The sequence below is a fragment of the Parus major genome, chromosome 5 (assembly GCF_001522545.3).
Source record: "Parus major isolate Abel chromosome 5, Parus_major1.1, whole genome shotgun sequence".
Lineage (NCBI taxonomy): Eukaryota > Metazoa > Chordata > Aves > Passeriformes > Paridae > Parus > Parus major.
This window is the reverse complement of record NC_031774.1, coordinates 31,177,596-31,198,883: the sequence shown is the minus strand read 5'-3', so window position 1 is coordinate 31,198,883 and position 21,288 is coordinate 31,177,596. Positions and strand designations below refer to the sequence as shown.

Sequence of the window (21,288 nt, the reverse complement as noted above, 5' to 3'; positions counted from 1 at the left end):
AACAAATAATCTGCAAATACCTAGCTTCCTGACTTTCCCCAGGCACCATTCCAAGGCTCGGAGAAGGTGAAGCTGGTCTAGAGACTGGTACTAGGTTAAAGCTGCAGACTGGTCTCAGATGAATGTCAAGGATGATGAATATAGGTTGTATAGATTTCTCTGAGATACAAAATCAGATGCATGAAATGCAATTTTAATATTTTTTCTATTATAAATATTAAACCAAAATCTTACAATTTATATAAAATCTTTACAATCTGTACACTTTTTCAATCTTCTCAGACAGCATTAAGCTTTTTCAAATTGCCATAGAGATCTGTCACAGCAAAATAATAGATGCTGCTAGAACAAAAACATATTTCCAAAACATACACAAGCTAACATTAAAGCAATTGTATTTAACCTGAATATGAAGAATAGCCCTGCCTTGTTAATGATATTATTCCATCTATTTACTTTTATCTTTAAACAATCAGAATTCACGCTTAAAAAATAAACAGGGAATGGTGCTTGTTCATTCTGCCTTCTTGTAAGTACAGCTAGACCTAGAGAAGGAAGAGGTATTTCCATTTAACTTAGCCATTTAACTTAGATGACAGGATAAATTCCAGTATCACTGTTTGATAACATGACTTCTAAACAGCACTTTTAATTGTGTCTTTTTTTTCCTAACATAAGGCAGCTTAAAGATTAACAGAGAGGCAAGTGATTCTGGGTAGCATTGTCAGTTTTAACAGTTTCCTTGTTAAGGTTACGCTGTTAAGTCTTTCATGCAGGAAAAAGAAAAGTCCCGAAAGAAAAGAATGGACTAACAGCACAGGGAGGGGAAGGGGAAGGGAAAGGGATGGAGGGTAGAGAGGAAATAACTGTTCGGGGCTTTGGGCAAACAGAGAACCTGAAAGTACTTAGAGAGCTCTGAAGTTATCCAGGTATCAACTGACTTCTTTGAAGCAGGAAGTTTTCAGCACACTTGAAGCACTGCACACTTGTGCTGTAAGACACAGAGCCCTTCTAAATCTTTCAGACTGAACGACCAAATTTCACAGAAAAACATTAAGTTAGCACTTAGGACTGTACAATTCTGTGGTCATAACTCCCTTTGGAGTATTAGTTACCTATTTATACAGTAGCCTTTGGGCCAGGTGCTGATGTTAGGGAATTTTCCTTTTAACTAAGAGGTTTTGTTCATGATCACACTCCATCATGGTATATGTATACACACAAATTCTATTCAATTCCAGAGTTTAGACCACCAGTGAGCAGTTACCTTGGCTGTACAAGATTTATGAGTCTTAGCTGCTCCTCTGGGGTATTTTTTGAATAAGTGAAAATATATTCAACTTTTATCTTGTTTAATAGTTGTAGAAACAGACTTTTATTTGCTAAATGCCTATTAGAGATACACCTTGCTGTAGTTCCCTGAATAGAGGACAGAATCAAGAAGCTCACAGAAAATGGGTGAACCAAGTTTGCAGATATGACAAGACAGCCATTCTGATTGCTTCACTGATCAAAGTGCAATTCCATGTTACTTGTTAATAATTCAGGTTTAGTGTATGAGTTAAAAAAGCTGCACAGTCTTCAGAGCTGTTTTCCTATGCATTTCAGTTATTTACAGTAATGTTACAGAAAATCTACTACTACTTCTACTGTTTTCCTCCATTTATTTTTACTTATATGTGAAGTTGCAAGCACAATCCAATTTCAAAACAAGAATTTTGACTCACTAAACTGGCAAATAGTTTTAAATTAACTTTATAAATAAAGCATTCGTATACTTGATAATGACTGTAAATTGTGGATGGAATGTATATTTATATACACTTTGAACACAAAGCACAAATGCTATTGTCATTGACTAAATTTCAGTCTGTAATGGACCTAGTAACTTAGAAGTGTTGAGCATTAAGTGAACTTTGTTTCTGATGTTTGTATGTGTGATGAGAAATACCTGATAAATACAAGGAAGTTTTATACAACTCTAAGTGTACAGATTCTCTTGGAATGCAAATGCAATTTTCAAATTGGCTATTTTGACAAGTAGATTTATCAGTAACTTGAAAGACTTTTATTTTCTCTTAACAGTATGTACACTTTGTATCTTTAAGTTACTTCTCTCACATCTTTTACTGTACAAAATTTACAGACATAGAAACACACTCACCTTGACTCTTTATGTAAAGTGCATGTGAAATCTAGGAGAGAGAAAATGGAGAAATCTTGTGAGGAGCTCTGAAATTCAGTAGCTATAGCACAGGGATTGCTGTACAGTGTCCCTCATAACATGGCTCTGCTCAACAATGGCATCTACTTTGATGTGAGACAAATATAATCAACCTTGTCCCTTATCTACTGTATGGGGACAAAAAGTTACCCTTTAAGCCAAATAAGTGGAATTAAATGTTCCAAGTCATGGCATAGAACACAAAAATGGAAGCAGTATTCAATGTCAAGTCTCTATGTTACCTCTGTTACCTTGATAAAGGTGTTGGAGCAGCAGAACTTCTAAAGCTCTGAAACATGTTTAAAAAAAATGTCAGTTTATCTTAAAGTGTAAGGATCAATCAAATATCATTAGCTTAGCTACTTATTTTAACGTTCTTGTTAATTTTTTTAATTAAATGTGACCATTCACTTCATATTTTTAATTGGTTTCAGCTCCAAGAAGGATTTGGTTTTTTTTTTCTTAATATATTTTCTTAATAGTACTTCTACAGTTCTACTTACTCAGCTTTATCAAACATCTGTTTCTACAAAACTGAGTTTGGGCCAAATGTGAGGTGACACAGTCTTACGAATAGCTACTTTGTCAGAACATTTGTACAGTAAGGTGTGCTGCTGGCAGCCAAGTAAGTCACAGGGAAATCAATATGGTTTTCAACATGAACGGAGACTTCAGCCACACTCTCACTCCTTTTAAAAGCAAACCCAGAAGATACTTTCATTGCACAGATAATGCTAAATTACCCTACAAGGTCAAAGGAATGATTTTATACATTTGGGAGTGCATGATTAAAAGGGAAATGTGTTGAGTAAAGAGAGCATGTCTGCTTAACATCCTTCAGATTCTCTCTCCAGTTCACTTGGTAAGCAGCTTTATCACAGCCCCTCTTTCAGTCTTATATTCTTCCATTCCATAGGAGATGTTCCTCTCATCTGCTAGGAGCAGTCTCTGTGTTGTAGACTGTCAACTACATGGTTTCTTTTCTGGATTGTGAGAGATTCGATTGTTTTATGTGCCTGTTCCAGCTGGATCTTTAAACCTTCATTGTCTGCCTTTAGAATATTTCTTTCCTAAACAAACAAACAAAAAAAATAGAGAATTGTATATTACAGTGCAACTGTTTGAGGACTGTCTGGTTGTATATTTTAGGTTGACTGCCACAAACATAATGAGATGGTGCAGCTCTCATCAGAACCAGTAACTTCTCTGAATATTTCCACAGTCCCTGCTCTATGCTTTGTGTATACTCTCAAAACTTTCCAGCAGCTGGTATCTGAGTCATGTCCACAACCTGCACTTACCTACCCTCCACTGTACCTCTCATAGCAACAGTAGTCTGGGGAAACAACAATACAGGTCACACTTCACCACTCTACTGCTGCAGAAATTGATGCATCAGAAGTGAAGCCATTAATTTATAACATCATCTGCTGTTTAGTAATTGAGGTCAGAATCTGATGAGGGAGCAAGGGCAAGTGTAAATTACGGCACCCACATGAACAGGACATTTTAAAGACTGCATTTTTACAAGTTACATCCATGCTTCACATCCTTACTGTATTGAATATACTGCAGACTGAAAGGGAGGTGGTTTGTACTAGAAGATTGTCTTAATAAACGGTTCATCTTTCATAAAACATGAGTTCATTTTATCAGCAGCAAGGGATATTTTGAACGTTATAGTCATCATTCAAAGATTAGATTGTGGTCCTGTTGGACTGTTTCCATGTGTCTTCATCACAGAATAGTGATAAATACTGAGTAAAAAGTATGAAAATAAATCTTTGTTCCTCATAATTATAGCTGGATCCATCCATTAGTTGTGCTGTTAGATTAGAGACTACCACAATTCCATCTGGAAAGGTGTTTCTGTAAACCTGAATTTGGGCCATGCTTGAGGTGACAGTCTTATGAGCAGCTGTTTTGTCAGAACACTTCAGAGTAAGCTGAGACACAACTGGGCTGATGCAGGTGAAATCTGCCAAGAAGCATCACATCTGTTCTGATGTGAAGCATCATGTTTTGAAATCAAAATTTCTTGGTGGTGCTTACTTCTTGGTCAGTTGAATAAAAGCAGAGCTCCCTACCCTCTCAGCCCCATATATTCTGTCACTTAGGGGAGCAGAAGCCACCAATATCAGGAGAAGATTCAGAACTATATTCCTCATTTTATGGAGTAACATTCTGTCCTGAGTTATTGGATTATGTTCACATTCTAGAACTGGCAGGGATCAGTGTGATGGTAACAACAGCTTCAAAGCCTAAAATTGATCATTTAAGTGAAGCACTGCTGGAAGTTAAAGTGGCTAAGACTTTATGATACCATTCATGGATTGTTTAATTGCAATTAAATTGGCAGTTAATTACACTGGAGTAAAGTGACACCTTCCCACCCAGCCACTGCCCCACACATCAACCACTTGACCCTACTGTTTTGTAAAACAGAATTTGTTCCATCACATATGTACCTGCTCAAGTTCCTGGTATGAGGGTTTACAGCTGTGATGCTCCTCCTTCATTTTGTGGCTGGAATCCTTGTTTTCCCATTTAACAAATGCCTTTCTGCGGCCTAGAATTGGGCTTGGAAATGTGGGTGCTGGAGCTGCCTGCAGATACGGATTTTCTGGCATCCTGTGTTCTTTCTTCTCTCTCCGCTTACGAGATACATCACCAGCCAGCAGTACAGGATCAGTCTGTGTACTTTTATGAATCACAGCTGGTTTCAGTCTCACTGAGATTTTCTGAGCTGAGGAACCCATGAGCATAATGGTTCGATCCTTGCTGTCTTCACTGTGCTCTACTACTTCTCCATTAGGAAAGGTGAATGACCCTTCTTCTTGTCCTTTAAAATACATATGGTAAATTGAGGCAAGATCTTCTCCCAGAAAAGGAGAAACAGGAAGCATGGTAATTAAACATGGTTTTAATAAATAAAACATTTGTTCCTTACTGACTTTTACATTCATTGCTCTCCAAAACAGGTGTCATTAGAAGTTTCTCAATGTTGTGTCTGTCTCTTGAAACAACTCTTAGCCCTGACTCAGTAACACAAATACAGATCAGTAAGAAGAAAACAGGTGTGGCATCAAGGTCAGCTTAAGAAAACTTTGATATGGGTAAGAGGTAGTTATTATGTAGTGCTGCAGCCATTTCAAACACAATCACAGATATGCACATCAGGAGAAATGGGCTGCATTGAGCTCTACATATGTGCTCATAGGAAGCCTAAGAAGGAATCCAGCAGTATGAGTCTTAAATACAGCACAAAAGATTGACAAAGTGGCAGGAAGCAGACTCGAAAAACATTAAATACAGGCAAAGAGCAGGAAAGAAATTCAAAGAAAGTGAATGTGCTGAGAGTTGGAACATCAAAATAAAAAAAAAAACAACCTAAGTATCCCAGTGTTTTTCAAGTACAACATTCTTTTTTTGGAAGCCTACACAGTAATACACAGGAAGAAAATTTTATACAGCTTGTTTGATATAAGGAGGAAAGAACAGAGAGGTGTAGATTTTTCATTTCCAATTCTGTAAAAGACAAATCTATATTCCTATAGATTCAGCTACTGAAGTGGAAGAAATAGACAATTAGCTGTTGGTTTTCCTAGCACAAAGATATGTAGGAAAACTGACTTTTTAAACTCCACACTAAAATTTGAGTCAGAATTGTAACAGTGCAGTAGTTAATGTTACAACTTGCTAAAAAGCAAGACTTGCTTGTCAAGGTGAGAAAGTTAAGGAAACCTGTCAGGTCTTCATGTCATGGCATCTAGTCCTCATGAGATTATGGAAGATGATTTACTTATTTTTTTGCTGGCATTTGTGCACCATACATTGTGTAGTGTGACAAGAAATCTCACAAAAAGTATAATCTAGAGCAGAAATGGTGTTACTTGACACCTGGTTCTAGTTTCTATGTTGATAAAACAGTGCAGTTAACTAACAAAACCTAAAAGGATGCTGCATAACTCGGATTTAAAAGAAAAGGGAGCAAAGGAAATTTTATCTACATATTTTAATCTTTTTAATGTGATCTTTTCTCACCGTGGAATTGTTCTTTGACTCCTACTGGGCAGAGGCTTGAAGCAAGAGCAGATGTTGGGCTGCTGTCTGCAACTGAGGTTTTGGGTCTTCTCTTGCACTCTATCACAACCAGGTCTTTGCATTGCTTGTGACAGTTCATTCCACAGTCTGTAAACAAAACAACATTTACATGGTTCAGTGGCTCTGGTGTAGCATCTAAGGTAGCTCTCACACTACTGCCTTCCTGGGAAGCAAGAAACCTTCTTAGGTGTTCTCTACGTGCATTACCTGCAACAACACACATCTGTAAATTGACATCTCTTTGCTATATATGTCTAAAACTCCTTTTCATTATGGAAGTACAAAATGGCACCATTCAGTCACAACAGTGCTCTGACTGCAGGAGCTGCAGAGAAAGCTGTATGAGGAGGAAAACTGCAAAACAGACTTTGGCAATGTGCTGCACAATGTTCACAGAGTGCTGATGTTTGCATCCAAGGGTCTGTTTCCAAACCCTCTGAATTCAGTCACATCTTGCAAAACATTAGAGGTGTCAGTTACAAGTTCTCCATCTCTGCATTTCTTCTCTGCTATACTGTTCTTGAATCAGTATTGTCCTCCCTGGGAGGTCAGATTAAATGGGTCCATAGATATAGCCATGGATCTCAGGATGATCATCAGTTTTTGTCATTCACTATCAATTATGGATTAAAATTAACAAAGTATAAAGTACTTTACCTTTGCATCTGTATCCTTGTTTAATGACTCCCCATAGCTGAAATTCAAACAAACAGAAAGCCTACATATTAATATCTTTGCATGTTTGATACATCCAGATGAAAAATACAGTAAAAGCTCCACTCTTTTCTAAGATCTGAGCTCTCGCAGAATATCTTGTTTTCCTACACCTCTAATCATAAAGTCAAAATAGAACTATTTACCCCTTTAGCATAAGGTAAATAGAATATTTTATGTGTGTCAATGACAAAATATCTTGAGTTAGTCTAGTCTACTGAATACATCAGGAGACCTGGCAGTTCCTCAAGACTCTGTGGAGCTGGAGTAGATGGAGAATTCTGTCTCAGCACCCTTGTCTGATCTCAGCTGAACAGAAGATTGGTAGGACAGTCAGTTTTACTAAACCTCCTGTGCCACAGGCAGGGGCATGTCATGTTTGTATCAGGACATGAGCTCTAGCAGCCCTGTGGAGTAGAAGTCTCTGCATTAGGAAGTCTTGCCTGAGAGTGTTTTTGGCGACACAACCAAACCCCACAAGGTATGAACCATGTTTAGATATACTGGCACTGCCAAGAGGGGAGTAAAGGGTACCTTAAACATCTACAGAGGCAGAAGTCTGGTGTTCTACATAACTTCACTTAAGGTTTATATAGATCCATTTCTGTATATGACACAAGGCAATCAAGAGATAAAAAAGGCATAATTCCAAAGAATGTAAAGATAATTTATTAAAAAGTAAGCTTACAAATCCAGCGCAGTTGTCACAGAAAGTGGGCCTTAGGTAAGTGGTCTCTTGGAAGTTGTGAGCAAAGCCGAGTCCTAATTTGGAATAGATTGAGCTAGCCCTCATAAAGTAAGCAGTTATTTCATCCCTGCTAATCAGACCTTCCCTGGAAATAAATAAGGAAAGTTGTTGGTGAGACATACATTTTGTTCAATGCATAGGGAGAGTTAATCGTCTTTTTCTTCACATTTTAAAATAGCAATAGTTTAATGTGCAAAAAACTACAGCAATCTCAATAATCTTGCCAATTGCTTCCAAAATATACAGAAGCTTATCTACACATTTAAACTGCAGACTGACAGGATAAATTAAATACCTGTCTGTGTGATGCAACCTCAAAACTACTTCATAGTAAACCTATGAATAACCACTACTGTATTTTTCCGTGCTGTAATATGTTAAGAAAAAAGTCCCTGATTTTATCAAAATACGCATTTGCCAATTCTCTATTTTTAAGGGACACCTTTATCGTAGGGAAATTCTTTAGTAGTATATACTGAATATGATTTGAAATAGTCTGATTTTCCTTCTAAATCAGCTTGGATACCACTGCTGTAAGCCCAATGAAGATGTCACTCACAACACATTTAGAAGATGCTTTTGTCAGTTATGTTTTCGCTTCTGTCTGTGCCTGAGGAGGATGCTTTTAACACCCTAATGATAAAATACAATTTAAACACAAAACCCCCTAAATCTCTCCCAAAACAGATGCTACAAAGTTGATAGACAAGTACTCACCAGTCCTTAGCCATTACACAAAATGAGAATGGGAAACTGGCAGCAATCTTTTCAAATTCTTCCTGGGAAATGTATCCGTCCTGATCATGGTCATAATTTTTGAAGACAGACTGTGCGAGGTAATAGCATAATAGTTTATAATGCAGATGGTCTGAATTATCACTTTAGAAAGCCTCCCATTATTATTTATGGATTTCCTCTTCCATCTTCTCCCAGTGTCTATTAAACAGTGCACCAGTCTAATTGGTTGGTTTTTTTTCTTGAGACTAAAAAAGCATTCTGATTTCTTGATTTGCAGCAAAACATAGGTAAATCACCACAGGCTGGACTAAAAGCTTCACAGCACAATGACAGCTGGTTTTTACTTCTGCTTTAAGACCATTCTGTCCAGGCCCACATATACAACTGGTACTAATGCTCTCAGTTAGTGCTCTCAATAGTGGTTTCTGTAGCCAAATCAGTGTAGCTGTCTAGCTTATTTTATCAGCTCAGTGTTATGAGGAAATCAGTTATACACCAGAATTGTCAGGCAGACACCTGTTTCCACTTGTGGAATGAATTACTGTTTGTCACTGGCCACAAGGCAAGGAGCACACTTAGAACAAATTTAGAAATATATTCCAAAACAGCATGTATCAAAGGATGCCTCACAATATTAGAAGTGTGTAGAAAGAAAAGCAATGAAGCAGGCAAGCAAAGACATCTCTACTTCCACCAGTTTTGGAATCAATCACCTTACTTAGTAGCTTCCCATAAAGCAGGGGACACAAAAGAAAGAGAAAAAGCAATTTCTGCTTGTAACAAAGCCACTGAGAGGCCTCCTGTCAGACTGCATCAGAAACATGATGTTGGAGGCCCTGGTAGAAATGGACTCCCTGGCTCCCTGAAAGAGTGACTGGAAGTACACAAACCAGCATTCACACCTCCTGCTGGCTCTTTACCCACTGAAGGAGCTTCCATCCGTGCCTCACGGCCACTGCTGCTATTTACAGGTAGGCAAAAGTATCTGTTTGTGAGGTCAGAAGTCCCATCCCTGTATTTTCTCATACCTTGAGATTAAGACTACAAAGATTTACAATAATATGAAGTACACTGGCCAACCTTACTTACATCTACCATCCTCTGAACATGTTTGCTGATGGTTTTTGGATCAGGTTTTGGGGCCACTCCCGAGGCCCAGTCTGCAACTACTGGTGGTTTGGAAGGTGTCATAGGCTGAAAAAAATTGAAAGGAGCTTCATTAGTACCACATGGAAGGATTTTCAGTATTATGCTTCTTCCATTTGTGACAGTGGACTGTGTGACACAGGACTGCAGAAATGACCTGTTGGATCCAACATCATTCTTTTGATAATTACATGGCACTTAAGCTCTTCCTTGAACTATTCAAAAGAGCAGTCATATCTTAAATTGTCACATCTTAAAAAGTTCACTGACAGCCCTGTAAAATCACCATCTTTTCCATATTTATGAAACAGGAACAAAACTACCACATAACACTCATGAGTTTCATCATTTGAATCATATAAGAATTCCCCATTTGAAAAAAAACAGTATCAACTGCCAAGATTAAGACTGATGTCATGTCTGTACACAGCAACTTCATTTTTGACTTTGTGTTCATATTATAAAACCTGATATGGTGTCAACTCTGCCATATATTTATTCTATCTTAGGCTTCATCATCAACCTAACAATTTGCGCTTTAATAGATGTCACTCAGTCTAAAAAGCTAAAATGTTTTCAATTTAGCATATAATAAAATAAAATAATAAATTGAATGCAAGAGATAAAATTTTCTTTTAAAAAAAAATCCTGTTTTCAAATTAAAATCACTCATAAAAGCCCTCCTTTTGTTAAGAATCTGTAAAGGCCCTTACCGCAGCTCGGTGACTTCGTGGCTCTCGTGCATACGAAAGTTCATAAATTTCATCTTCTGTGTAGTAAAGATCGAGGGACAGCTGAAAGCAGACACATTAGTTTAATCCCATAACAGTCACTTCTGCTTTATTAACTTGCTGCTAGAGTGCATTCATATTTTTGGTGCCTAATTTAGATACACCTAGAAAAAAATGAACTTGAGCTGCACAGGTGTTCACTGTGATTTGAAATGTGTCCAATTCTACATTCCAGACTGTTATTGCCATTATCTGGAAATCTGTACCACGGGGTGTTGAGAGTTCAGAAGTTCCTGCACTGAAATGAAGTATTCCTTCACATTATATGTCATATATTCCTTCACATATATGTCCTGTCATATATACCTGCATGAAATTATGACCAAAGTTCTACATATTTGTAATAGCCACTTCTATAAAACATTATTTAGAAGAAAAAAATACTTAGAATAATTTCAAACAGCAGTAGGGACAAGTAAGAAGTTCACCACTTCACATAGTTGTATTTCAGGTCCTGGACATGTGCTTAATTTCACAAAAGAGTGCTCCCAGAGAGAACAAATAACCTCAGGCACATAAACATTTTTTTCTATGAGCTTTTTCCTGAAACAGGACTTGTAAACAGAAACTGGAAGCAGACTATCTAGTTTTTCCAAGACAAGATAGTTGTTAAGGCCAAACAAAACCGAGAAACAAGAAAGGAAGACTTACTATTTTAATGTAAGGTAGTATTTCAACTTACTAGGAGAAATCAAAACTCTTGTTTTAACAATGTCCTAGGTAGTATCAGTTTTTTAGTAGCATGACACAGACCAGATATGACTGGGAGTGAAATATATCAACAATATTTGACTAATGCTTATGTCAGACAGTTTCTTAAGCACTAGAAGAAACTTGGCTAGAAATACGGTGTCTTGAGAGACTGAACTTTCGTGTGATTTTGTTTTCAACACAAGGAACCTTCCTTATTGAAAGCACAGAGTGCATACTACTATAGTGAAGCAGAAATCAGCATTTCTTTCCCTTATAGAAATTATTGGAAGTATACAGCTGAACTGGCACCTCTACCTTGCTGCCAAATAAATCAGTATCACCAATTTTTTCTCTTCTATTCATGTACATTTCTACTTCAGGGGGAAAAAAAAACTTACAATCTTATGTGTTCATTGATTGATTATTATTAATTAATTGATCATTAAATAATTAATTAATGGAATTCTCTATTTAGCTGTTTGATAGGTATATGACATTTTTAGCTGGATGTATTTATCTTTTCTAACAAACTTACTGTAAGCAAGTGAACAAGGTCCATATTAGCCTCCAGGGGGAGTGGCATTTCCTGGAGTTGTATCAGCTCATCTATGTGGTTATACAGAGAATATAGTTTGTATACATTAATTTTTTTGTCCTCCAAGTAGTCTGGCATGCCCTCATACAGGGATATCAAGTCTTTCAGGTGGACCCCAAGGATTGGGATCTTAAAGTTACTGCACTCATTATAGGCACGTCGGTAACTATCATAATTTCTGTAAGACGAAAGCAATTCTGTCATTTCATTAAACACCTAAAAATAAAAAGAAAACAAAAAAATCAGCACTGGTTATTGTTTCTGTTTTTGTCATACAGCACAAGAACTTCCCATGCTATTGTTAAGGAATTTACTCACAATGACTCTCGGAAAATTTTAAAGCTTCAAAAGGTATTCTAGATTTCCTATACCAATAAATTAGGTACTAACATGTAATTATAGATAGTTCATATATAGCCTAGTCTGTAATGCTGGTGTCCTTACTCTCCCCATTTAGTCAAATGAAAAGAAATACGATTCTCTCGAATCAGGGGGATCTATATGCAGTCAATGTATAAGCACAGCACAAGCTCTCTGACATTCATAAAAGCAGCCATCTTCACATTAAAATGTGGAGTGCAATCTCTGGTTTTCAGGTCACCAGCTGGAACTGCTGGAGAGGTCCTGCAGAGAAGCCCTATGCTGTGCCATGATCCCATCATGGTGTGGTCAGAAGTTATACTATGGTTCAAGGTGACATGGTTCTTTGTCTTTCTAAGAAAACTTTATTTGTGGAAATGAATTAGAAACAGTATCTTGGGGTTTTTTTTTAGGCCAAATTAATCTTCAGCCTAGCAGTATAAATATTTCCTTTGTTTAAAATTATACAGGTACAAAGTTGACTCATTAATACAATAAAATCACTGGACCAGTGTTTTCTCCAGGAAGCTCTCAATTTGTAACATTTACAAATTGTTTGACGTAGTTAAACCTCAAAGTGTGTTTTCAAGTCATTTTTATCTGCTTTCTATTAGCACCTGTATACAATTTCTTGATACAAAAAAGTTACTCAAATGATGTGCACACATGCAGTCCTTAAAATGACAAAATTTGAAAAATATGTTTCTAAAATAAGCTTTCTAACTGATTTTATAGATTCTGTAACCATTTCCTGTGGGGAGGTCACACACTTCAGGTCTTTGTTCCAGGTATGCACTGTTCATTTAGGTTAATCACAATGTCATCAAAACAGGCTCATTAGATACCTTTATGGACACTTTCAGACCTCCAAAAGAATAAAGTATCTTATTCTCTTAAGAAGTCTCTTAGGAAGCTACATGAAGGCTTCTTAAGAAGCATTGCTAAAAAACACATCTTCCCTTTTTAATAGCTTTCATCGGTATTTCACAAGACTTAAATTGGAAATTAAAATAGATTCCTAACATTCCAGCATACTCTGTGTGCATAAGGGCCAAATTTGTTCAAATCTAAATTAAATAAAACCTGCCAAATGGAAAGATCAGATGAACAAAACCAATCCTTTCACTCAAAATGCAGAGCTCTGTGCTAGCATTTTACAGACTAAGGATGGTCAGTGTTACTACAGAAGACAATAATTTGGTTCACAAATATTCTAGGATCCAATTCTCTGTTTTCATGTTTGAATATTATTCTCTACTACTGCACGTAAATGAAAGTGCAGCTCATCACATCTGAGATTAAAAGAGAATCTGTACAAGTCTCGAAGAAAGGTGGGGGTCACAAGAAGTGTAGAAGTAACTGATGATGTAGAGATTAAATACTAATAAAAACTCTTCAAAACCAAAGAAATTATTGTTCTGTCTTTCCATCTTATCCAACAAAGTAAGGTTTTAGTGTGTGCAGTGACAAATATGTTAAGGGTTCTCTTATTTGTAAACACTTAGAGAGGCAATACTAACCTTAATTACATCATGAGGAACACATGAGCTTGTTTCCTTGAGCCTGGAAATGGAGCTGTGACAGAGACCTCCTATCACGGCCATTAATGTGTTGAAATTCTGCAGCTGGTGGAGCTTCTGTGTTGACATAAAAAAATCAGTATAATTTAAAGGCTCAAGTTGTTCAATGTGCACACCCAAATCTTCATTTCCTCTATTGTCATGCTCTGTAGTCTTACAAGTTTGTGCCATTTGACTTCATATAACTCATTACTTTTGGTAATGAATTGTGATTTTACTGGATGTAACATGAACTTATTCTGTTATTAAATCAAATGTTAAATTTTCAAATACACTAAGTCTTCAAAGTTCCTCCTCAGTACCTCCCCCTCTTCCCACGGTCTAGCACAAGTAGGAAACACTGCCTATTATCTTGCTTATGACTGCATTTGAATTAGTATGCAAAGAACAGGAATAGGACCATAGCTCTCCTTTTACCCAGAAAGGTGTTTCTGGTGGAATGCTCCTAATTACAGCCAAAGCCATGCTTTGGAAAGCTTCACAGCCACAGCTGGGAATATCACACCCTGATTCAAAAGCAAGTCTAGTTTTACAGTGAAAATAATTTCTTCAGAATGAACATGAGAAAGTCCTGGTGCCATGACACCGTAGTGTCTGAGCACCTGGTAAGAGCACACAAACACACACGGGTGTGTATGAGCCAGGAGAGCAGTGCCAACACTCCCAGCTCACCCTACAGCAGTAGCATGGGAAGAGCAGAAAAAAGGGCTGTATCAGACAAAGACACAATAAACACCATACATGCCAGATTTTAACTGACCTGTGCAACATGAATAAACTTGATGAACACTTCAGCCCGAAGCTGCGGGGTTGGTCTGCTGAGAACCATTAGCTGCACCCACTGAGAGATACCATTGCAAAGAGAAATTGATCTTTCCATTGTTGGATTCTCTTTCACACAACTATTCACAATGTAGTTCTGATAATCTGAGAACTTAAACAAAAGAAGTGTAGATGAAAATTCATGTAGTTACATATGCCTCATGACCTGTGTGTGGACAGAGGTCTGCTTATTAAATGAAATATGAAAGATGTATTTTACATTTAAATATCCATAAAACTGAAATCTTTCCTTTGTAAAAGCTTTGTTGAATTCAAAGCAGGGGCTCTGACTAATTGAATTAACTGAAAGTATCTTTTTGCCCTATCTCAGGAGCCTTGGCTCTTACAAACCCCAAGATGAGTAGAACTGGGGCTTTCCTCCCAGTCTCAGTGGCTTCAGCGATTCATTGAGTCCAGACCTCTATAGGGAAGGTTAAACTGAATTTAAATTGCAGTCTAATAACTCAGAAATAGTTTAAGGGAGTTCAGTGTTCAGTTTATGTATTCTGTCGCTGGGGCACACTTCTGAATTAACTACATGAATAGAAAAAGCAAGTTCACTGGGATTAATAAGAAACCAAGATAAGACCATTAAGAATGAGTGCTACAGATTCCTGAATACTTTTAATACAGCTTGTGAGATTCTCTTACTTAATCAAGGAAATCTGAAATTATTCAGTAGATAACACCTGTTACACACTTCTTTTTTCAAAAGCCATTCTTACATTAAGATTAAAGAAAAGAAATAATTTGCTTTTGTTGATGCAATTTTTATCCACTCTGTTCATTTATCCATTAACAAAAATACACATGAATTTGAACCATCAGAAAATGTGACATGGGATTTTTACACCCATTCTTTACTATGACCACTAATAAAATCATACCAAAACCACTCATAGCTGTAAGAGAGATACATTTCTTTCCACAGGAATATGTGGAATAGCATTGATCTTCAAGCAAAGGTCATAAATTATCAGGCTGGTTTTTGTTTCTTATTGTCCCTCTCTCACCTTCTCACAGCTTTATAATTTTTCCATCTGTTTAATAACAATTATTAGCACTTTAAAAGCAGATATGACAGCAGGCACCTCTAGATTTGTCCTTGTTAAATTAAAAATGGAAGAAATATTAGTAATTAGCAGAGCTATCTCTGAGATTACATCGTACTTACATTACAATTACTCTTTGAATTTTGAACCCCAGACAGGTTTGGCTGGATCTTGGAATTTAAGCAAGTATTCTGTATGGATAGGTAATTTTTCGATATCTGACTACATAATAATGGACTTGATAGCAGTTTCAGTAAAATTACAAATCAGTTTATATTTTTTTCTCAGCAGTCATCTCCTTTGGAATTTTTTTCTTTTGAATGCTGAAGAAATTAATCTCTAAAACACGACTTGAAAGTCTTTAATTAATTGTGGTGCACACATTTATTAATGAGGTCAGCTATAACAAGCTTGTTAATGGCAGATACAGTAAAGAAGTTTTGGTACTTAAATATTGCAAGAGTCTGTTCTGGTGATGGCTAACTTAAGAGCCTCAACAGGAAGCCAGAATCCAGATTCTTACCAAGGACTGTGGCCACCCTGCACTTGATGACTATAGATTAAAATACTTCCCAAGCACCAGCATGCCTCCAGTCACTACTCTGTGGACACCATTCCTTGTATTTTAATTTGCTGCAAGATGGATAGTATCTCATGGAAGATTTTTCCGTATGCTGTGTATGTGATCAAATATTCCCTTCTGACTTTCAAATGCCCAAACCTTTAAATAGTTATTTCAGTGACTAGTAACACAGCTGTTCATTTTCAGTCTTTCTCCCAGTATTTGATGCCATATTAAAATAATAAAAGGATTTTTTGGCTTAGGGCATCATGAACATATTCTTCAAATATTTAAATAATATAGTTAATTATAAATTACATATTATTTTCTGACTGAAGTCTTGGTAAGCTCAATTTATACAAAGACATATGCAGGTACCCTGCATATAAAATGTATTCATGTGTGTGACTGTTGGAACTCCATGACACATCTGACACTGACTAAAACCGTACTTGTTACACTCATTAATTACCTTACCTCTGCACAGAGATTTTGAAAATGGTAAGTTATATAAGCTTTGCATATTATTACTGCCTACAGGCAGCAATCTGTGCATGACTTCGGTTCTACAGCTTTTTGAGTTTAACACAAATCACAGTCACGTACTGTCAGCTTAAAATAAAGTACATTAAAACACGACTGAAATCTTCCACCATCTAGTGAGAGCCCCTTTTCTTGCACAGGTTCAGCTTCATATTGTAGTGTTACAAAAAATCCCACCAAAAACATCTAAATAACAGCAACAGCAGAAAAAAAACACTGAAAAAACTTTGCTTTCAGTCTTATTATCACACAGACTCTGCAAGCCTCCTAGATGTTGGGGAGATCTCTAACATTCATTTTTCCATGTGTAAACGGTATCAGGTTTGAAAAGAGGCAACGTTGCAGCATACAATGATGCAAGTGAAGCCAAGGTGCATAGGGAAGTTTGCATCTTATTGGCTACAAACATTACTGAGAAAACAAATTAAATGAAAGAAAAAATTAATTAGATAAATCCCTGAGAATTGTATAATAAAATATGCTTATCCCCCCTTACATTAAAAATGGCATTTTCTAAAGTGCTTTCTTATCTCGAGTCTTTATTTTATTATGCACAATCAAAAAAGGTGAGCAGAGTCCAGTGGCCATCTTCAGTGCAGCCCAGTAAACACTTCACAGCCTTGCTGCACTGCTCACTACAGCCACAGAAGGTTAGCATTCTAGGAGAATATTCCAAGCTTCTTCCTTCATCCCACTCCAGAGCAATTACTGATTTGAGTCAAAGGACCATGACATCTCTTGTTCTAACAAAACTAGCTTCTTTGGAAGATGATCTTGGATTTGGAAGAAGGTTTACTCCTCTTCCTTCCAACTGATCTTGCCCCAACTCTTCCACAGCTGAGGTTCATTCTCTCACTCTCATATGGTTGTAGCAGAAGGGTATTGACTCAGAATCTACGTTCCACTTAGATTCTCTTAGATTCTCTGCCATATTTTCTATGTCTTTCTCATATTTGCTTAATAGAAATAAATAAATAAATAAATAAAAATAACTTACTGATATTCTCCTGAAAGACTTAAACTCGAGATAGGTAAGATGGTCTGACAGCTCCTCTGGCTCAAGGTGATCAAAAAGAAGTGAGACTTTCCGTTTCTTACTGGTGTTGGCCTTTACACGCTGTGTCAGCTTCCTAGACCAATCCCTAGAATTTCTTTTAAAACACAATTACTCCAAGTTATTTACTGAAGAGCAGAATTTTCCTCTTTCCCTAAGTCAGAGGTAACATTGTTCTCATGCCTTACTGCAGTAAAAAGTGAACTACTGAATTTCTAAACAGCAAACTCCTTTCATGCATTAGAGACTATATGACAAAATATTATTGTTAGGCATTATTGTATTGCTGTAGCATCTTCAGTACTATACTACTGTCTTACTCCCAGCATGAGAGTCTATATAATTTCTGCAACCAGTTCTACATTTTCAGAATAGCTGTCTGTAACTTTGTCTTCACTGACTACATCCAGCACTCCTCCATTTAATAATTGTTGAACTTCCTTGAGAAATCTCCGAGTATGAAGTGTCCCCCCCTTTGCTACTGACCCACAGAGTAATAAAATTTATTTCAGTTTGAAAAGCTAAATATCCTCTTTCATAACCAGACACAAAATGTATGCCAAATTCCTCTCTGCTTTAGCCTGTGCATTTCAAAAGCACAAACTGACACTTGTTTTGTCAGTTGCACTGTTCCACAGAACTATCCCACTCTCATGTAACAGTGAAAGATGTCTTCCCAAGAAAGAACTATGTGATGTACAGCTATGGGATTTATTCTTGTCATGACAAGTATTTTATAACCAAAATCATCTAAACAATATCAAGAGTCTGACAATGTAATAAACTATATTCTCACTTACCTTGTTGCTAAAATATAAACACACTTTTTTAATCTCATCTGTAACCCAATCAAATTGTATTCTCCTTTTTCATTGATTTCAATTGATCTTGCAAAACCATTAGGCATCTACAAATTTTCTAAGTTCCCTGAACAGGGTAAAAACCTAGCTGTCATAGAGAATCAGCACAAAGTCTACACTGCAGATAAATTCAACCTAAGCCATTCCTGAAAGGCATCCTGTTCCTCTATATAATGTGTATTTCATCTGCAAAAAAGTACAAATTCTTCTAGGGATAGCTAACATACGTCTTACGAGCAACATGATATTCCAGTAAAGGAAATTGAGAGCAGAAGTTTGTTTTCTGAATATATTGAGACTTTGACACTCACATTTGAGATGTGTCAATTAGACGACAATGTAACTCCTCACCATTAGCTCGAACCACCTCTTGAAATTCCTCCATAGCTGTGGATAGTTTAGAGTCCATTTTGAACATAATCCAGAATTCTGTAATCCAATACCTATCAAAATTAAAGCACATACAAAAAAAAAAAAAAAATTTTGATCAAGTTAGGCTGAAATTTAGTATGACCCTGCATGGCTTGGAACGTTGCTTTGGTCAGTTCAGGTCAGCTGTTCCACCCTCAAGCTCACACCCATCCCACACTCCGGCAGGGACAGAGTGTGAAGCAGAAGGCATCGATACTGTGCAATCACTGCTCAGCAACAGGTAAAATAATGCTGGCTTTTACTCACAGATTCAACACACAGCATTAGAGAGGCTGCTGTGAAGAAAGTGAGCTCCGTCCCAGACAGACACAGTACCTAACACTGTACATGTAAAAACCTGTGCTTGCTGGAAAAATGGAAATGCACATTCTTATGGATGCACGAATTTGCCTGGAAGCAAAAATGTTACCAGATCTCACACAATACTAAAGCATTCTGACATAACCAGTAATAATCTGCTCTGAGATAATAAAATCATCACAATTTAAAACAAATTCTCCTTTCCTGTTCCTAATAATTTTCCCCTTTGTGTAAAAAAAGAGGCATAATCAATCTATTAGAGCTGAATATTTTCCCTCTCTTCTGTTTTCTCTAAACTGAGATATCAAACTTTATTACACTTAATAGGTAAAAATAAAAGTGTTTCAGGACTATTTCAAGTGATGAAGTAGAATTACTAAGATGAATTACCTACCAAATGCAATTGAGCTTTGCTTAGTATAAATATATCTCCAATATCCCACTTAATTATTAATAGACCTATATAACATTAGATGCACTTCTATCATTTCCTGAGCACTGTCAGTTTTCACAGATGTTTAAGATACAGATTCATATAGACTCAGTTGAAAATTGATGACATGACATGACAACTCATGCACTGACTTAAACAGATCTGCTAAAAGCCAGTTGGACCTTTTTGTCTAAAGCTGTTAAAATGAACACTGAAAAGCTGAAGCAGAATACCTGTTTCTCATTTTAATGTCAACTTCAGATATGCAAAAATATATTTATATTTCTCACATGGATGACTGCAGACTAACAACTAACAGCTACCAACCAAGGATATACTTACCTCACAAAATAGCATATCTTCACACACAGCATGGAAGAGTTATTTTCTAAAGCATTAAGATAGGTAGAAAACTGTTAAGGAAAACCACTTTCATTCACATATGACATAAAGTCATTCCCAACCTGTAAGCAGTAAAAACCATCCTGCTGATGGCAAATATTGTATCAGATTTGGGTTTTACCTAAGTGTATACAAAGTATATCCCAAGGTTGTTACTGAAGTTTATTGCAGCTATGACTACTGTGAGTAATATTGATGCAGTTGGCAGAGTACTGAGTAGTGTTAACCAGTGAAGGCATTCTGTTTCTACATTTTTCTTTGCAACATGCCTCATAATCTCTCATTAAACTTGTGCTTTAATGACACAAATCACTAAAATTTGAAATATTCATACCAAATGTATCAATCTATGTATTTATGAAGCAATCCTTTTCAGCTAATTCATTAAAAAAAAAAATTAAAAAGCTATTTTCTTTTAAACATAACCAGTTGTAGACAATGGTAGGGCAAAATGTAACATGCCTCTCCATAGTAACCTCACCTTTCTAGCTACACAACAGTTTTCATTTGACTTGCTCTGGCAACTGAAAGAAACAACAATATTTTTAGTCTATTAGCTCTTTAAAACATGTTTTGATATTGTAGCCAATGTCTGTTGAAGTCATGGAAAATCCATTTTCAAAATGCATTACGCATGTTTTGATTCTTCTGGTGGAGATGACACACATATTTTCAGGGTCTGAAAAACAATTTAATGACAAATACCTTGTGGATCCTCTAACAATCTGATTGCAATTAACTGCAGCCTAAATCTACCAAATCTGAGGGTACAGGCCATCTGCCCTTTAAGTGTGTTTACATTAGCCTGACTATAGAACTGCTGAAGTCTGAATAAGTTCCCAAATATTTTTAAGGGCTCCTCTCTGAATGTCGGAAATTAGATGACGTACAAAGAACTTGCAACCACCTAAAATCACTCCCATAATTTAGGGGGTGGGAAATCGTGGAGCTGGAACACTTGCAAAGTTTTGCAAAATCCAGGGTCCCAGACTACCTGATCCATTCAAAACTGCCTTTAACTTTCAATATCTTTACAGGGAGCTATACACAGAGTTAAAAACCAAGCTTGCAAAATATGCTAGTCTAATAAAAGCTTGAATTGCTTTTCTGGTTGTAGAAAGTGTTCCATCTCAGA

General features: G+C 36.7%; 1 protein-coding gene across 4 annotated transcripts in view; it reads right to left on the bottom strand.

The window, feature by feature from the left end:
• Positions 1–186: 186 nt before the first annotated feature.
• RASGRP1 (RAS guanyl releasing protein 1) overlaps positions 187–21,288 on the bottom strand; it is a 38,136-nt gene continuing 17,034 nt past the window's right edge. For 2 of the 4 annotated variants that reach the window (XM_015630390.2, XM_015630389.3), the window contains exons 4-17: positions 20,094–20,156; positions 18,898–19,029; positions 17,670–17,823; positions 14,454–14,627; positions 13,634–13,750; positions 11,694–11,969; positions 10,388–10,468; positions 9,618–9,722; positions 8,508–8,617; positions 7,731–7,875; positions 6,986–7,046; positions 6,269–6,415; positions 4,693–5,066; positions 187–3,294 (exon numbers count right to left, since the gene is read on the bottom strand). In XM_015630390.2, coding sequence (XP_015485876.1) covers positions 3,160–3,294; positions 4,693–5,066; positions 6,269–6,415; positions 6,986–7,046; positions 7,731–7,875; positions 8,508–8,617; positions 9,618–9,722; positions 10,388–10,468; positions 11,694–11,969; positions 13,634–13,750; positions 14,454–14,627; positions 17,670–17,823; positions 18,898–19,029; positions 20,094–20,156 — 2,074 coding nt within the window. In that variant the 3' untranslated portion in view covers positions 187–3,159. The remainder of the gene's footprint in view (positions 3,295–4,692; positions 5,067–6,268; positions 6,416–6,985; positions 7,047–7,730; positions 7,876–8,507; positions 8,618–9,617; positions 9,723–10,387; positions 10,469–11,693; positions 11,970–13,633; positions 13,751–14,453; positions 14,628–17,669; positions 17,824–18,897; positions 19,030–20,093; positions 20,157–21,288) is intronic. The other 2 variants (XM_015630392.2, XM_015630391.3) reach the window with 1 other exon arrangement.